The sequence below is a fragment of the Panthera uncia genome (genome assembly GCF_023721935.1).
Source record: "Panthera uncia isolate 11264 chromosome C1 unlocalized genomic scaffold, Puncia_PCG_1.0 HiC_scaffold_4, whole genome shotgun sequence".
NCBI lineage: Eukaryota > Metazoa > Chordata > Mammalia > Carnivora > Felidae > Panthera > Panthera uncia.
In genome coordinates, this window is record NW_026057585.1 from 2,877,527 (window position 1) to 2,895,788 (window position 18,262).

An 18,262-nucleotide genomic window follows, 5' to 3' on the forward strand; every position below is an offset into this window, starting at 1 on the left:
CTCCCTCCCTCCCTCTCTCTCCCTCCCTCCCTCTCTCTCCCTCCCTCTCTCTCTCTCCCTCTCTGTCTCCCTCCTCCCTGCCCCTCTACCTCTTCCCCACTCATGCTCTCTCTCTCTCTCTCTCAAAAATAAAAAATTAAAAATATAAATAAATAAATGGTACTGAAACATTTGGATAGTCACAGTACACAAATATGAGCTTAGATACATACTTCATTAAAGTTTATTTATTTTGATTGAGAGCGAGCACATAAATGGGGGGAGAGCAGAGAGAAAGAGAGACAGAATTCCAAGCAGGCTCCTTGCCATCAGCGCAGAGCCTGATATGGGGCACAAACTCAAGAACTGTAACGTTATGACCTGAGCCAAGATCAAGAGTCAGACGCTTAACCGACTGAGCCAGCCAGGTGCCCCTAGATACATACTTTAAACCATATACAGAAATGAGCTCAAGATAGAAAGTAGACCTAAATGTAAAACTTTTGATAACTTGAAGAAGGAAACATAGGAAAAAATCTTTATGACCTTGGGTTAGGCAAAGATTTCTTAGATATGACCCCAAAAGTATGCTCCATAAAAGAAAAGGCTGATAAATTGGACTTCATCAAAATTAAAAACTTCTACTCTTCTTCATAAGAATGAAAAGACAAGCCACAGTCTGGGAGAAAATATCTTCAGATTATTTATTTCATAAAGGACTTGTATCCAGCTATATAAGGAACTTCTTAAAATGAAATAATCTTCACCAAAAAAGATGTACATAGGGCAAATAAACATGCAGAAAAATGTATCCAGCTATATAAAGAACTTCTTAAAATGAAATAATCTTCACCAAAAAAGATGTACATAGGGCAAATAAACATGTAGAAAAATGCTCAACATCAAAAAAAGAAATGCTCAACGTCATTAACCATTAGGGAAATGCAAGTTAAAACAACAGTGAAATATACCACTGCACAACTCTCCGGATGGCTAAAATTTGAAAAGCTTGCCATACTAACTCGGTGAGGCTGTGGAACAGCTGAAATTGAATATAAAAATGGCACAATCACTTTAGAAAACACACTAGCTGGTTTTTTTTTTCAAAGATGTATCTGAATATATAAATACGTATACAAATATTCATAGTGACTTTATTTCTAATAGCTAAAAATTAGAAACAATCTAAATGTCCATCAACAGGTGAAAGGTTAGACACATTATGGTAACCATATTATGGAATACTTCTGAGCATAAACCATTGATACATACATGTAAAAATGTGGATGAATGTCAAAATAATTGATTAAAAGAAGCCAGAGTATACACAATATCCCCTTTAAATGAAATTCCAGAAAATATAAAATTCTAGAAAACACAAACCACAGAAAGATCAGTGGTTGCTTAGGGTTAGGGAGGGGTAGGAGGAGGGATTACCTAGGGGCATTAGAATACATTTGGAGGTGATGGTTGTATTCCTTATCTTGATTTAATATTTTCATAAAGTTGTGCACTTTTTCAAAATTGTACTCTAAATTGATTTATCTCTGTGGGACTAGTATTTTTTAAGATATAATTCACATACCACATAATTCACCCATTTAAAGTGTACAATTCAGTGGTTTTAGTATGTTCATAGTATACAACCATCCCCACTAATTCTAGAACTTTTTCATCACCCCAAAAAGTAACCCTATGCCCATTAGTAGTCACTCCTTTTTCTCCCCAGCTCCCTCAGTCATAGGTAAGACCACCAATTTATTTTCTCTGTGGATTTGCCTATTTGGGACATTTTATATAAATCATACATTATGTGACTTTTGTGACTGATGTTTTTCACTTATAATGTTTTCAAGGTTCATCCATGTTGTAGCATGTATCAGTACTTTATTTTTTTCAATTTTTTTATGGCTGCATAATATTTCAATTGTATGGCAAAACAGTATTTTGTTTATTCATTCATCAGTTGGTGGGCATTTGGTTGTTTATACTATTTAGTTGTTATGAATAATGAATATTTGTGTACAGATTTTTGTGTGACCATATGTTTTTCAGTTTTCTTAGGTATATGACTAGGTGTGAAATTGCTGGGTCATATGGTAACTCTTTAACTTTTGAGGAACAGACCATAGTATTTTAAGAGGTGCTCATCTGATCATGGTTAGCGTACAGCAGATTGTGCTAAATGGAAAGTACTGCCCATTCTGGTTTTTTTTGTTTTTTTTTTTAATTTTTTTTTTTTAACGTTTATTTATTTTTGAGACAGAGAGAGACAAAGCGTGAATGGGGGAGGGTCAGAGAGAGGGAGACACAGAATCTGAAACAGGCTCCAGGCTCTGAGCTGTCAGCACAGAGCCCGACACGGGTCTCGAACTCACGGACCACGAGATCATGACCTGAGCCGAAGTCCGCCGCTTAACCGACTGAGCCACCCAGGCGCCCCTTTTTTTTGTTTTTTGTTTTTGTTTTTGTTTTGAGAGAGAGAAAGCACGCAGGTGGGGGAGAGAGACAGAGAGAGAGAGGGACAGAGGAGCTGAAGCAGGCTGTGCACTGACAGCAGCAAACCCCACTTGGGGCCCAAACTCTTGAACCGTGAGATCATGACCTGAACCAGAATTGAGATTCAACGGACTGAGCCACCTAGGTGCCCCACATCCTGTTTTTTTGTATTGAAATACATAAATATTTCAGTCCATGTATTTTCAGAAGCATTGTCTTTTTACCTGCATTCATAATAACATTTCAGTTAAAAAAATTTTTTTTTTAATATTTGTTTATTTTTGAGAGTGAGAGAGACAGAGAATGAGTGGGGGAGGGGGCAGAGAGAGGGAGGGAGACACAGAATCTGAAGCAAGCTCCAGGCTCTGAGTTGTCAGCACATAGCCTGACGCAGGGCTTGAACCCATGAACTGTGAGATCATGACCTGAGCCGAAGACGGACACTCACCTGCCTGAGCCACCCAGGTGCCCCAACATTTCACTTTTTCAAGCAAAACTTGTCAAACAAACGGTCTCTGTGATTCTTTTAAATGTTTCACCCAAACTTTGTAATAGTGTTCTCTGTTTTTACTTGTGTAAGCCATGTTCTGAATACCCAGTTTTGTATATGAGCTATTTTTTTCCTCTTATGCTTGTCTAAGTCTGCTCAGAGGCAAATGACCTGAAACTGTTCTTATCTTGGTGTTGATTTGGTATACATTTGTGTAATGCATTTTTTATCCTGTGTTCTGTGGTCAGGGTACGCTATTATTTTGGGACAGGTACATTGATATTATTTGTTTGTACTAATTTGTGGTTTCCAGACAAGTAACAAAATGCCTTATGCTGATGTTGAAGCTGCTTCTGAACTTGGGTTCCTTCAGAATTTTTACATGTGTTAGATGTGGTAACAATTTGTATATAATTATCAATGCATATTATTGATATTATGGTCTTGGTGCTTGATTTTTCTTCTATTCAAATTTTCACATATTTAGTTTTATTATTATTTGAGAGAGGGAGAGCGTGTGTGCTTGAGCAGGGGAGGGGGCGGAGAGAGAGAGAGAGAGAGAGAGAGAGAGAGAGAATGAGAATGAATCTCAGGTAGGCTCCATGCTCAGTGTAGAGCTCAACATGAGGCTCTGGGGTCATGCCCTGAGCTGAAATCAAGAGTCGGACGTTCAGCCAGTGGAGCCACCCGGGTGCCCCCATACTTAGTTTTTTCCTTTGGAGAGTTTTCTGTGAGCAAACTTTATGGAATTTTATTCGTATAGTACAGGAACTGTACATTTCCTATAGTTTATGTGAGTTGGATGTTGGAGAACATGGAGGGGGTCATACTTTTTCACTTATTAAAGGCAAGTGTAGTTTTGGATATTTAAATGTTGCATTTACCTTGGAATTTGGAGTCAAGAAAAACTTTGTGTTGTAAACCACTTTTCAGACTAGAAGCAAGTGATCTTTACCAGAGGGGGCTGTCACTAGAAAACAAAGGGAAATAAATCTGATATGATAAGAAGTACAAATGGCATTTAAAATGAAAAGGTGCTTTATCTCATTAGTATTTAGAGAAATCTTATTTATGTTTTTCTTATCAGATTGGACATTAGAAATTTTAAAAATTTGTTAAAAAATAGTATTGGCAAGAGTATGGAGAATGTAAGCTCTTATACTCTGGTAGGAGTATAGATTGGTATAGCCCTTTGGAGGATAGTTTGGTACTATCTAACAAAATTTAAAATACTCAGTAATTTTATTTCTGTGCTTTCCATAAGAAAGAAAGAATGCTTCCTACTACATTTTATGGGGCTAGGATAACCTGATAGCAAAACCAGACAAGGATAGGACACAAAAGGAAAATCAGAAGCCAATTCACTTGATTGTAGATGGAGAAAACCCCAGAATAGAGTCCAGCAATCTACTGTGTTCATACTAAGAATTCAAGGTTGGGTTAATATTAAAGGCTAGAAGCAGTGATAACATTTAAGGAGAGAGAGACGCCTGGGTAATAACTCAGTCAGTTGAGCATCAGCTTTGGCTCAAATCACGATCTCACAGTTCGGTTCGTGAGTTTGAGCCCTGCATTCGGTGAGCTTGTGCACCGGGCTCTGCACTCTCTCTCCCTCTCTCCCTCTCTCTCTGCCCCTCATGGGATTCTTTCTCTCACCCTCTCTCTCTGCCCCTCAATCACTTGCGCGCTCTCTCACTCAAAAATAAATAAGTTAAAAAAAAATGAAGGAGAAATTAAGACATTCCCAGATAAACAACGTTTCAGGGAGTTCATTGCTAATAGATAGGCCTTCTATATAAGATATGTTGAAGGGAGTCTTTCAGGCTCACTACAGACCTATTGAATTTACTTTCTGGAGTAGGGCCAAAGAATATACATTTTAAACAAACCCTCCTGTTTATTCTTACACACCAGAAACAAAAACAGAAACAAAAATCTTACAGTGAGATGCCATTTTCAATCTAGTAGGTTGGTAAAAACTAAAAAGAAAAAAGACCTATGATATTTAGTGCTTGCCAGGATCTGGTGCAATGGAAACTCTTGGTGGATGTGTGAATTGGCACAACTACTTTGGAAGACAGTTTGGCATTGCCTTGTAAAGTAAAGACGTATAGACCATATAAAGTTGTATATGTCTTACCAATGGAGAGACCGTTCTGCCTCTGTAGCCGAAGACACATACATGAATGTTCACACTGGCTGTTATAGCAAAAACCTGGAAACAGTAAGATGTTTATTGAGAGGAGAAAAGATTTTAAAAAGTATGGTATAAAGTGTGTGTGAAAATGCACCAACATGTGCAGCCAAGAAAGCAAGTGCTTTCATAAAGCACTTTCATAATCCATAAGGCCCATGTTATTAGGGGTATATGCATTTCTAGTGAAACTATGAAGAAGAGGGGATGATAAAAAAATTACGGGTAGTGGTTAACTCTGGAGGTTGGGGCAGGGAGGGACACAGGGTTTCGATGGCTTTAGTGACCTGAACTAAGAGATGGTTACATGGGTATATATTTTATTTTCTTATACCTCATTTATTATGTTATTTTAGATGTATCAAATACTAGAGATCATAGTAAAAATGGTAAAGACTAGATAAAATACAAAACATCCAGGCTATGCTACTGTTGAAAAGAATGATATGACAGTGTGTGTTCTAAGTCAGTGCAAGCCTTTTTTTCCCCTCGAGGCATGGCTTTTATCCCTTATGTAACATTTGCAGTTTGTCTTCCTTTGGGGGGAGGGGTAGTGTCTTTTCCCACTTACAAATGAAATCCATTAGGGCAGAGGTTCTTTTTTTTTCTTTTAAAAATTTTATTCATTTCTGCATCTTAACAGTTCCCAGAAAGTGATTGGGACAGAGTACATGCTAAACAAACATTTGTTGAATGAGAGAGAGAGAGAGAGAGAGAGAGAGAGAGAGACAGAGAGAGACAGAGAGAGAGAGGGAGGGAGGGGGAGGGAGTGTGTGTGCGTGTGTGTGTGAACACTTATATTTAAAGATTGGAATTCTATACACCAAAGTAACCTCTGAGTAGGAGAGTAGAATTAGGGGTAGGAATTGGTCATGGCTGAATGGAGACTGGATTGCACTTCATATTTTATATCCTGCGTTCTCATTTTTGTAACATTGATTGTGTATTTTTTAATTAAAAAGGAAGGAAACATCTTTGAAAATCAAGAAGCAAAATGTAAACTGGAAAAAATAGCAAAAAATAACATTATTGACAAACCTAATCAAGAGTTGTTTAATTTCAAGAATTGAGTATGTTGAGACTAGAGTGGGGTCTGGAATCAGCTCAGCTTTTTTTTTTTTTTTTTAATGTTTTTATTTATTTTTGAGACAGAGACAGAGCATGAGCAGGGGAGGGGCAGAGAGAGAGGGAGACACAAAATCCGAAGCAGGCTCCAGGCTCTGAGCTGTCAGCTCAGAGCCCAACGCAGGGCTCGAACTCACGAACTACAAGATCAGGACCTGAGCCGAAGTCAGATGCTTAACCGACTGAGCCACCCAGGCACCCCGAGAATCAGCTCAGCTTTAACTTGCAGCTGTGCTGCTGACCCTTTGTAGAGGAGGCCGTTGTTAGTGTGAGTCTCTGGAGGAAATGTTTAGTCTGGAGATGAGCTGTGAGGATTTTAAGACCTAAGGTCATGTGCCGAGCAGTTTTGTCTCCCTATTATTATATATACATTAAATATAGGTTTGTCTGTTTGATTTAAAACTTTGCAACAAAACAAAAAGACAGGATGTGACCAGGATTATGTACTTGGTTGGATGGAGTGAAATAAGTTGTGTTGTTCTATGGAACTCTTAAAGTATCTGGTGTACAGGTAAATAAAATTTAAATTATTTTAGTGGTGGTTTGTTTTTTCCATTCACTCTTTGTTGAATAATCCCTTTGCCAAACCCAACAAACACACATCCCCACCCCCAGTCCTCTCCCTATACCCCAACAACACCCTTTTAATGATAAAATAAAAGTATATACAACAGAACGGTCTTAACAGATATTTCTACACTGTCTTGTTAAAGCTTTGACAATACCCCTTTTTGATGTAGCTTCTAGATCCAAGAGAAGTATTTTATAGACCTCTGTCTCCACTCTGTGGTGACGGTGCTTTTTTACAAGTGTATGTAAATATAGCCATTTTATTTAAATCTTAGATTATTATATAGTAGAAATATGGATGTCATTTGTGATAAAATAGAAGAATATAACATTGATCTAAATGGTTGCTTATGCTTAGGACAGAAGTCCATGATCATCTCTGGCTCACATTTTTACTTCAGAAGGGGAACTGGTCAGAGGCCTGTGGATATGAGCTCAGTGTTAAGGAAGGGGTCCAGCTTTTGGTTCGTTTCTATATGAAGGAAATGAAGTTTCTTAGTATGTAAACCCCAGCCTCCATGCTTGCATTTGAAAGGTATCTCTTTTCTCCTCCATAGACTTGAGGAAACGTATACTTCTTTAATTTTTTAAAGTTTATTTCTATATTTTGAGAGCATGCATGCGAGTCAGGGAGGGGCAGAGAGAGAGAAGGAGAGAGAGAGAGAATCCCAAGCAGACTCTACACTATCTGCACAGATATGGGCTTTATCCATGAACTATGAGCTCATGACCTAGGCCTAGATCAAGAGTCCGACACTTAACTGACTGAGCCACCAAGGCGCCCCAACATATACTTCTTTAGTTTGGAGCTGCTTAATTTCAAAGTGTTAAAAATTATTCCTCTCTTTTTTCAGTATTTGTTCTTACCATTTCCTCTTTCCTCTGATCTTGAAACGAGTAATGTGTTCTTTATTTCTGTTTTTTACTAGCTCTGGGAACATTTGGACCACACGATGTTTTTCCCAGACTTCAGACCATTTCTAAGTAGCAGTCCACTGGACCAAGATAATAGAGCCAATGAGAGGGGTCACCAAACTCATACCGACTTCTGGGGACCAAGTCGGCCTCCACGGCTGCCAATGACTCGAAGATATAGATCGCGGGGAAGTACTCGTCCTGATAGATCCCCAGCTATTGAAGGGTGAGTGAGTGTTTTTAAGTTCTCTTTAATGGTAGTTTCAGTGAAGGACGTATTGGCTTAATCTAATCCTTATAGGTTCTCATACTTCTTACCTTTATGGATAAGATGGAGATCTATAGAAAGAATGAAGGTGAAGTTAAATTGAATGTCTGTACTCAACTACTACCAGTTAACGAGTGATGATAAACTAAAGGATGATGAAACTAATGCTATAGGTCTCTGGTTAATTTTATTATTAGTGTCTCAGATTAATATATAGGTGATACATTTGTTTATCAAAATTTCAGAAGATATGGAGAGGGAGGGATATCCAATATATTGGGTGACATTAGGATTCAAAAAGACCTCAGCAAGTTGGAGCAATGGACTTAATATGAAATTTACTAGGAATAAATGCAGAGTCTTGTCTAATTGTATTAGACACTGGAGATACAGTGGTGAGCAAAACAGATGCTGGCGCTTGATCTCATGTAGGAATAATAGATTTTGTAAATGTTTGCCATATGCATAGGACTGTGCTTAATGCTTTCTCTGCTTATCTTATTTAATCCATATGGACTAGTAGGTGCTATTGCTGTTCTCCATTTATATAAGAATAAACTGAGACTCAGATAAATAAAATAACCTGGATCAGTGGTAGAGCCAGGATTTACTTGAACCCAGGGATATATAAATCTAGTGCTGCATGGCAGCCACTAGCCACATGTGGTTATATCACTTTAAATTAATTAAAAGTTAATAAAACTCAAAATTCTTCACACAGCCATATTTCAAGGGCTCAGTAGCTACAGATAACTAGTAGTTACCATATTTTACAGCACTCATAGAACATTTCCATTATCTCAGTCCTATTGGACAATGCTGTTCTAGAGCCTGTACTCCCTCACACATACACACAACTTCTAGGTTTTATTATTAATAGTTTACTATACTTATCACCTACCTATCCATCTGTTTGTCCATTAGTTCATATTATATCTTATAAATTTCAAAGTTGTAGACATTTCTTCTTAGGACAGTCATAGAATATAGGAAATCTAATTTAATGGCATTGTCTAGGACGAAAACCAAAAAATCTCAGACCATTATAAGAATGTATGGTGCTTAGAAGTAAATCTGTGCCAGTTAAACTGCATATAGATTACTTTAGCTGCTCTACCTAGTGTGGATTGCATTGTTGAACCTAGCTAGTTCTTCTCAAAATTTACTTCCTATGCACTTTTTTTTTCTCCCACCCACTAAACTGCCAATTTTGGATCCGTGTTGTGGTTTGCTTTTCCTTGCTCCTCCCCTGGGGGATGGCTGAGCACTGCTGGAAGAAAATCATTAAGTGTGCCCGTCGATGCCCCTGCAACTGGCAAAGTATATTTAATCTTCATTAGACTGTCAGTGCTTTTGATTAGTCTTTTAATTTGCATTCCCCTCAGGAAATATTTTGATCTTTCACCAAATTTCATTCCAGATTTCCCATCTGGTAGGCTGATTCTCAGCAGCTGACTTATATTCTTCATTTTGAAAATTGAGGCCTTAGACATGAACTCCCAAAAACCCTGTGTCCAGTTTCTGTACCTAATATTTATTTCTCCTTCCAGTCTCCTGAGATGAGGTATCCTTTGTTTTCAAAGTAACTCTACCAGCCCATGTTTCTGATTCATTCTTTACCAGCTTCTTCTGAGATTTAGTTTCATCCATTTTCTTCTCCTTGCTCCCCTTTTCCCCTTTGCTACTCCCCACCCCCCCACACTTCCGCAGCATGGTTTTCAACACTGGCTGTACATTAGTGTCACTGAGGATATTTTAAGAAACACTGATGCCTGGTCCCGGTCCCCAGGGATTCTGATTTAAGTATTCTGAGTGAGATCCAGGCATTGGTAATTTTTAAAACCTTCTGAGGTTATTCTGATTTTAGCCAGAGTTGAGAACATCACTTTAGTTACTGCCCAATCTTACTTCCTTTCTTTTTCAATAAAATTTCCTAAGAGGACTCTGCATTTATTTTGTGTACTTTCTCATCTCTTATTATTACTGTGCTACTATAATTTGGCCCCCCTATCACTAAAATCGCTGGTGACCTTCTAGTTGCAGACCCAATGGATACTCGGAAATCTTTATTGTTTGGCTCTAACTTACTGAATTCAACATTTTCCTCCCTCTTGAAATTCTCTACTTCTCTGATTTCCATGACAGTAAGTTTTCTCGATCTACCTCTTCTCAGACTTTTCCTTCTTGTGGATATTTCCTAAATATTTGTTTTCCCAAGGTGTTTTCTTTATTCTGATTTTCTTTAGTCTGTAGCAGGGTTCTTAGATTTGGGACTTACTGACATTTTAGACTAGATAATTCTTTGTCGTATGGGGGCTCTCCTGACTTCTGCCTACTACATGTAGTAACCACCCCCCCATCCCTCCATTTATTTATGACCACCAGAAATGTCTTCAGAAATTGCCAAATGTCCCTTGAGGGAGCAAAATTTTTGTCTCTCAATTCTTAGGTTCTCTCATAATTCTAATAATTACTTACATACTAAAGATTCTCGGAGCTGTATTTCTATTTTGACCTTTCCCCCTAATGTTAGACTTGAATATATAACCTCTTGTTAGACATTCCCATCTGGATATTCTATAGATGCTCCAACCTCACCAAGATGGAAGCGAAATTCTTTTCTTCCAAACCTGATCCTTTTTCTCTATCTGATTTTGGTTGGAAGTACCATTCTCTACCCAATTTAGAAACTGAGACATTAACCTGGACTCTTTCCTTTGTCTCACTCAAGTCTCCAGTCAGTCATTAATTCTTCCTGATCTTTATTTCCTATTTCTCAACTCCTGTTTTGCCCGGCCATTTCCCCTGTAGTTCACATCCACACCTTTTCTTACTTGCCTGCACTCTTGCACTAGCCTCCTGCCTCTTCCTTCTCCTTCAGAGCTCTCCCACATTACCCTTGCAGGATCATATACCTAAACTTTCAAATCTGTATCACTTTCTTATATAACATCCATTCTCATAGGGTTCATAACTTCACATACAAGGTCCTCTGTGTATTTGGACTCTCCCAACCTCTGCAGCCTTGTTCCCTGTCACTTCCTGCTTTTCTTTTATTCTGCCAATATAAAGCTTATTCTCTGCATACACCATGCTGTTTCTAGCTTCTTTATCTTTGCTTAATCTGTTTCCTCTGGCAGAAATACCTTTACTGCTTTCTTTCTTTTTTTCTCTTTAATTTTTTTTAATGTTTATTTATTTTTGAGAGAGAGAGTGCAAGCAGGGGAGGGCAGAGAGAGAGGGAGATACAGAATCCAAAGCAGGCTGCAGGCTCTGAGCTGTCAGCACAGAACCCAGTACTGGAGGGGTCGGATGCTTAACTGACTGAGCCACCCAGGTGCCCCCTTTTACTGCTTTCTTAACCCAATTAATCTTCTGGTGAATTTAAGAAACCTCATCTGACCTCAGGACTATATCAAATACCCTTCTTTGTGCTCTCCTAAGGCACCTCACGTACTCCCCTAACATAGTTCTAACTGTGCCAGTTGAAGTTCTATTAATACTAGCTAGCATGCAGGAAGCATACCATGTCAGGCTTGACATTCATAAGCCCATTTAATGTTCCCCAAAACAAGGTGAAGTAGGTACTGTCGAGGAAAATTGAGATTGTACCTTATTAGAGTATATGTTAGTTATCTGTTGTTGCATAACAAATTATCCTAAAACTTGGTGACTTGAAGGGTAATAATCACATATTATCACTCACAGTTCTTTGAGTCAGGAATTCAAACAGAGCAGGAGATAGTTTGTGCTGTGTGATATCTAGGACCACAGCTAGAAGACTTAAAACCTGAGGGCTGAAATCCTTTGCACACCTATTTGTGTACGTGTCTGGTGGTAGTGCTAGCTGGTGGCTGGGCATCTAGTTCATGCTGTCGGCTGGAAAAGCCACACATGACCTTCCTTGTTTTTTGGTTTTTAAGTTATTTATCTTGAGAGCGAGAGCACAAGCAGAGGAAAGGCAGAGAAAGAAAGAGGGAGACAGAGAATCCCAAGCAGGCTCTGTGCTGTCAGCATGGAGCCCAAGGCAGGGCTTGAACTCATAAACCGAGATAATGACCTGAGCCAAAACCAAGAGTCAGATGCTCAACTGACTGAGCCACCCAGGTGCCCTTGACCTTCCTTAGTTTTCAGTCAAGTTTAGTTTTTTTTGTTTTTTCCCCCCCCCAAGATGTCCATTCGTTTGTATTTGTCTGAGTGTTTCTTCATTCAGATTAAATATCTGGACAAGAATATCAAATAAATGATGTATCTTTCTCAGTGTTTCATAACAGAGGGGGCACATGATGTTAACTTGTCCCATCATGGATAATGTTAAGTATGACCATTTGGTTAAGGCAGTGTCTGCTAAATTTTTCTTATAAAGAAAAATTATACCCCTTTTCCTCTGTAATTAATAATCTGGAGTGATACTTGAATATTAAATATCTAGTTCCTAATAGTTTTTTACTTAATGATATTAAAATCTATTGATGATTCTTGCCTGAATTATTACCATAATGGCTATAAAATAATGATTTTTCTATTTCTGTGATTCATCCTACAGATATCAATCTACTGTAAAAGATTTGCTCTTTTCCTTGCCCTATCACCAGTGTACTACTTGTTTATTTTAGAGTGGACTCATGGATTTTATTTTTATTTAATTATTATTCATTTTGATGCTCAAATAATTACAATTTCTCCAGAGGAATTGGATCTAAGCATGGTAGGCAGCCACATCCTTTATTTAAAAAAAAAAAATTTTTTTAAATTCTGTATTTATTTTTTGAGAGAGAAACAGAGAGTGTGTGTGGGGGAGAAAGACAGAGAGAGAGGGAGACACAGAATCTGAAGCAGATCCAGGCTCTGAGCTGTCAGCGCAGAGCCCAGCACAGGGCTCGAACTCACTAACTACGAGATCATGACCTGAACCCAGGTGTCCCAGCACATCCCTTTAAGTTAATAAGAGAGTTTGGGTGTCAGAGTAATGTGATCCGCTTGTGTTTCTCTCATTATTAGCTGATAATATCTGGCCGACTGGATGAACACAGTTTCTGCTGGGGTTCCTGTAATGGGAATAAAATTCTTTCAAGAAGATTCTTTTAGTTGTTAAATAGGAATGGGAGACTTATTCTAATTTGTCCTTTCTACTGTGTGAATGCTTAAAAACACAGTATGAATGCCCTTGGGCAGCCTTATATTTTGTCTGCAATCTGAGAGAAAAGGAGAAGCTAACTAGCATTTATTAAATGCCTAGAATTTTCAGGCACTAGGCTATATACACTCTTCTCACAGAGTGCTGGAGCTGGGCCATGTACAGTTAAAATAGGCAGGGGTCAGATTTTAATATCTTTTGCTCAAAAATTCCTTGCCAGATTAATAAAATATCAATGTGAACATATTAGGCTTGATTCAGTCCTCTTGGTTGCTTTGTTTCTTTATTCCATTGGAAATTGTGGTCTACTCTATTATCACATTGTCCCTTTAACTAATAGAGGAAAGAGAAAGAAGTAAGCTTCCTTTTCTTATACGTCCTTTATAGCTAATCATATTACCTTAGTAACGTATAACCTGACTTAATGATGGCTTAAAAAAGAATTTTTTTTAAACACATAACAAGATATCTGTAGCTGGGTGGCAGTAGGATAGTTCAGTATCTTAACCATGTTAGGGTTGGATCTCTGTGATTCTCTTGATCTTTCTGTCATGCTTAACTGCCTTAAAGCCTCAGGAAAGAAGAAAGGAAAGGGGATAGTATCAGCTTATTTGTTCCTTTTTTCAAAGGAAAGGAAAATCTTTTCTACTCTCCCACTCCCTCCTCTATATCCCCTGCCAAGAAAATTCCACTCACCGGGCACTTTGTCACATGCTCCCCATCCCCAGCTGTAAAGAAAACTGGGAGAGTGTGGATTTAGCTTTTGAATCCTTTGTAGTAGGAGGTGGTAGGGGAGAAGGGTGTTCAGAATGGATTTGGGGTCAGACAGCCAGTGTCTGCTAATTAGCTATTTTCTTTCTCTTTTCTTTCTCTTTTCTTTCTCTTTCTTTCTTTTCTTTCTTTCTTTCTTTCTTTCTTTCTTTCTTTCTTTCTTTCTTTCTTTCTTTCCCTCCCTCCCTCCCTCCCTCCCTCCCTTCCTCCCTTCCTCCCTTCCTGCCTTCCTTCGGCTTAATGCCCAATGTGGAGTTTGAACTCATGACCCTGAGATTGAGAGTTGCCTGCTCTGCTGACTGAGCCAGCCAGGTGCCCCTAATTAGCTGTTTTATTAGCAAATAGAAAAAGTAACATGTTATTTCAGAGTAATTATAGCACAGTTAACATGTATTTTACATTAATGTTTCAGCAGTCTTCAGAAGATTTTGATCTTATTCTTGTAAAACATGTTAACCATCAGCACTCTCTTCCCTCAATGCAGCCTTTTTTTTTTTTTTTTTTTGGTGAGTGTCATGAACTCAGTGATTTTTGGTTCTTAATCAGTGTTTTCTATATTTTAGTCATTTAATTCTTACCTTGTTGATATCTCCCCCTCTCTATAATTATTATCATTTAAAGTTTTCATTTAAGAAACCTACCTGCTTTTTACCATATTCAGACATACTGCGAAAAGAAGCTTCCTATTATTACCCATGTAAACATTATTGACTATGTAGATGGAAAAACATTTGCCATTAGTAGAAAGTAACCATTAAAGTAAATGTATTAAAAATGAAGCAACATTATCTCATAAGGGGTTAATATCCAAAATAGAGAAAGAACTTATACACCTCAGCACCAAAAACCTCTAAAGAATCCGATTAAAAATGGGCAGGGAATCTGAATAGACATTTTTACCAAAAAGACATACAGATGTCCAACACGTACATGAAAAGATGTTCAGCATCAGTAATCATCAGGGAAATGCAAATCAAAATCACAATATGTCACCTCACACCTGTTAGAATGGCTGTTATCATTAAAGACAAGAATAACAAATGTTGGTGAGAATGTGGAGAAAAGAGAATGCACCCATGTGCACTGTTTTTGGGAATGTAAATTGCTGCAGGTGGTATGAAAGACAGTATGGAGGTTTCTCAGGAAATTAAAAATAGAACTACCATTTGATCCAGCAGTTCCATTTCTGGGTATTTGATGAAAATGAAAACACTAATTTGAAAAGATATATGTACAACACCACCCCCTGTGTTTATTGCAGCATTATTTACAATAACTAAGACATGGAAACAGCCTGAGTGTCCATCAATAGATGAATGGATAGGGGCGCCTGGGTGGCTGAGTCAGTTGAGCATCTGACTCTTGATTTCAGCTTAGGTCATGATCCCAGGGTCATGGGATCAAGCCCTGCATTGGGCTCTGCACTGAGCATGGAGCCTGCTTAAGACTCTCTTTCTCCCTCAACCCTTTTCCCCTACTCGTGCTCTCTCTCTTAAAAAAAAAAAAAAAAAAAAAAAAATTGATGGCACTAAAACAGACACTCAGATCAATGGAACAGAATAGGGAACCCAGAAATGGACCCACAAACGTATGGCCAACTAATCTTTGACAAAGCAGTCAAGAATATCCAATGGAATAAAGACAGTCTTTTCAGCAAGTGTGCCAGGAAAAACTGGACAGAGACATGCAGAAAAATGAACCTGGCGGACCACTTTCTTACATCATACACAAAAATAAACTCAAAATGGATGGAAGACCTAAACATAAGATAGGAAGCCATCAAAATCCTAGAGGAGAAAGCAGGCAAAAACCTCTTTGACCTTGGCCACAGCACCTTCTTGCTCAACACGTCTCTGGATGCAAGGGAAACAAAAGCAAAAATGAACTATTGGGACTTTATCAAGATAAAAAGCTTCTGCACAGTAAAGGAAACAGCAAAACTAAAGGCAATGGACGGAATGGGAGAAGATATTTGCAAACGACATATCAGATAAGGGGTTAGTATCCAAAATCTATAAGAACTTATCAAACTCAACACCCAAAAAACAAATAATCCAGTGAAGAAATGGGCAATATATGTTAGGTAACCCAGTATATTAACATTTCAACACATAGTCAATATAAATATTCTTTTTGTTTTGTTTTCCAAATTTTTATTTAAATTCTAATTAGTTAACTTATAGTACAATACTGGTTTCAAGAGGGGGATTTGGTGATTCATCACTTACATAAAACACCCAGTGCTGATCATAACAAGTGCCCTCTGTAATACCCGTTCACCTATTTAGCCTACCCATACCCACCTTCCTCCACCAACCCTCAGTTCTCTATCGTTAAGAGTATCTTACGGTTTGCTCCCCCGTTCTCTTTTTTCCCTTCCCATTTGTTCATCTGTTTTGTTTCCTAAAATCCACGTGAGTGAAATCATACAGTATTTATCTTTCTCTGATTGACTTATTTCACTTAGCATAATACTGTAGCTCTATCCATGTCATTGCAAATAGCAAGATTTAACTTTTTCTTGATGGCTCAGTACTATTCCATTGTGTGTATTGTCGAGCACTTGGGCTCTTTCCATAGCTTGGCTATTGTTGATAATGCTGCTGTAAACATGTGGGTGCCTGCTTCCCTTCAGATCTGTATTTTTGTATCCTTTGGGTAAATACCTAGTAATGCGATTGCTGGATTGTAGGGTAGTTCTATTTTTAACTTATTGAGAAACCTCCATAGTGTTTTCCAGAGTGGCTGCAACAGTTTTCATTCCCACCAAGAGTGTAAGAGGGTTCCCCTTTCTCTGTATCCTGGCCAACATCTCTTGTTTTCTGTGTTGTTAATTTTAGCCATTCTGGCAAGTGTGAGGTGGGCATCTCTTTGTGGTTTTGATTTGTATTGTCCTGATGATGAGTGACATCGAGCATCTTTTCATGTATCAGCCGTCTGGGTATCTTTTTTGGAAAAATATCTGTTCATGTCTTCTGCCCATTTCTTCACTGGATTATTTGTTTATTGGGTGTTGAGTTGGTAAGTTCTTTATAGATTTTGGATCCTAGCCCTTTATCAGATATGTCATTTGCAAATATTTTTCCCATTCAGTGGATTGCCTTTTAAAAGGTTTTGTTGTTTCTTTTGCTGTACAGAGGCGTTTTATCCTGTTGAAATCCCAGTAGTTCCTTTTTGCTTTTGTTTCCCTTGCCTCTAGTGACGTGTCTGGTAAGAATTTGCTCCAGCTCAGGTCAAAGGGGTTGCTACCTGTGTTCTCCTCGAGGATGCTGATGGTTTCCTGTTTCACATTTAGGTCTTTCATCCATTTTGAATTTATTTTTGTGTATGGTGTAAGAAAGTGGTCCAGTTTCATTCTTCTGCATGTTGCCATCCAGTTTTCCCAACACTATTTGTTGAAAGACTGTCTTTTTTTTTTTTTTTTGATTGGATATTCTTTTCTGCTTTGTTGAAGATTGGTTGACTGTATAGTTGTGGGTCCATTTCTGGGTTTTCCGTTGTGTTCCACTGATCTATGTGTCTGTGTTTGTGTCAGTATCATACTGTCTTGATGACTACAGCTTTGTAATAATAGCTTGAAGTCCAGAATTGTGATGCCTCCAGCTTTGCTTTTCTTTTTCAGGATTGATTTAGCTATTCAGGATCTTTTTTGGTTCCATACAGATTTTAGGATGGTTTGTTCTAGCTCTGTGAAAAATGCTGGTGGTGTTTTGATAGGGATTGCATTAAATGTGTAGATTACTTTGGGTAGTATAGACATTTTAACAATGTTTGTTCTTCCAGTCCATGAGCATGGAGTTTTTCCCCATTTCTTTGTTTCCTTTTTGATTTCTTTCATAAATGTTCTGTAGTCTTTAGAGTACAGATCTTTTACTTCTTTGGTTAAGTTTATTCCTAGGTATCTTACATTTTTTGGTGCAATTGTAAATGGGATCAATTCCTTGATTTCTTTTTCTGCTGCTTCATTATTGGTGTATAGAAATGTAACAGATTTCTGTACATTGACTTTTATATCCTGTGACTTTGCTGAATTCATGTATTAGTTCTAGCAATTTTTTGGTGGAGTCTTTGGGTCTTCTACATAGAATATCATGTCATCTGCAAATAGTGAAGGTTTGACTTCTTCCTTGCTGATTTGGTTGCCTTTTATTTCTTTTTGTTGTCTGCTTGCTGAGACTAAGACTTCCAGTACTATGTTAAATAGTACTGGTGAGAGTAGACATTCCTTTTTTATTCCTGACCATAGAGGAAGAGTGCTCAGTTTTTCCATGTTGAGGATGATATTAACTTCTTTCGAATATGGCTTTTATGATG

The 18,262-nt window shown here is 38.0% G+C and overlaps 1 protein-coding gene across 4 annotated transcripts in view; it reads left to right on the forward strand.

Annotated features, from left to right (window-relative positions):
- RNF115 (ring finger protein 115) overlaps nt 1-18,262 on the forward strand; it is a 94,633-nt gene that overhangs the window by 41,174 nt on the left and 35,197 nt on the right. For all 4 annotated transcript variants that reach the window (XR_007454625.1, XR_007454626.1, XR_007454627.1 and 1 more), the window contains one exon: nt 7,787-7,998. Coding sequence is in view for 1 of the 4 variants with exons in the window: in XM_049616462.1 (XP_049472419.1) it covers nt 7,787-7,998 (212 nt within the window). In the remaining 3 variants the exon portion in view is untranslated. The remainder of the gene's footprint in view (nt 1-7,786; nt 7,999-18,262) is intronic.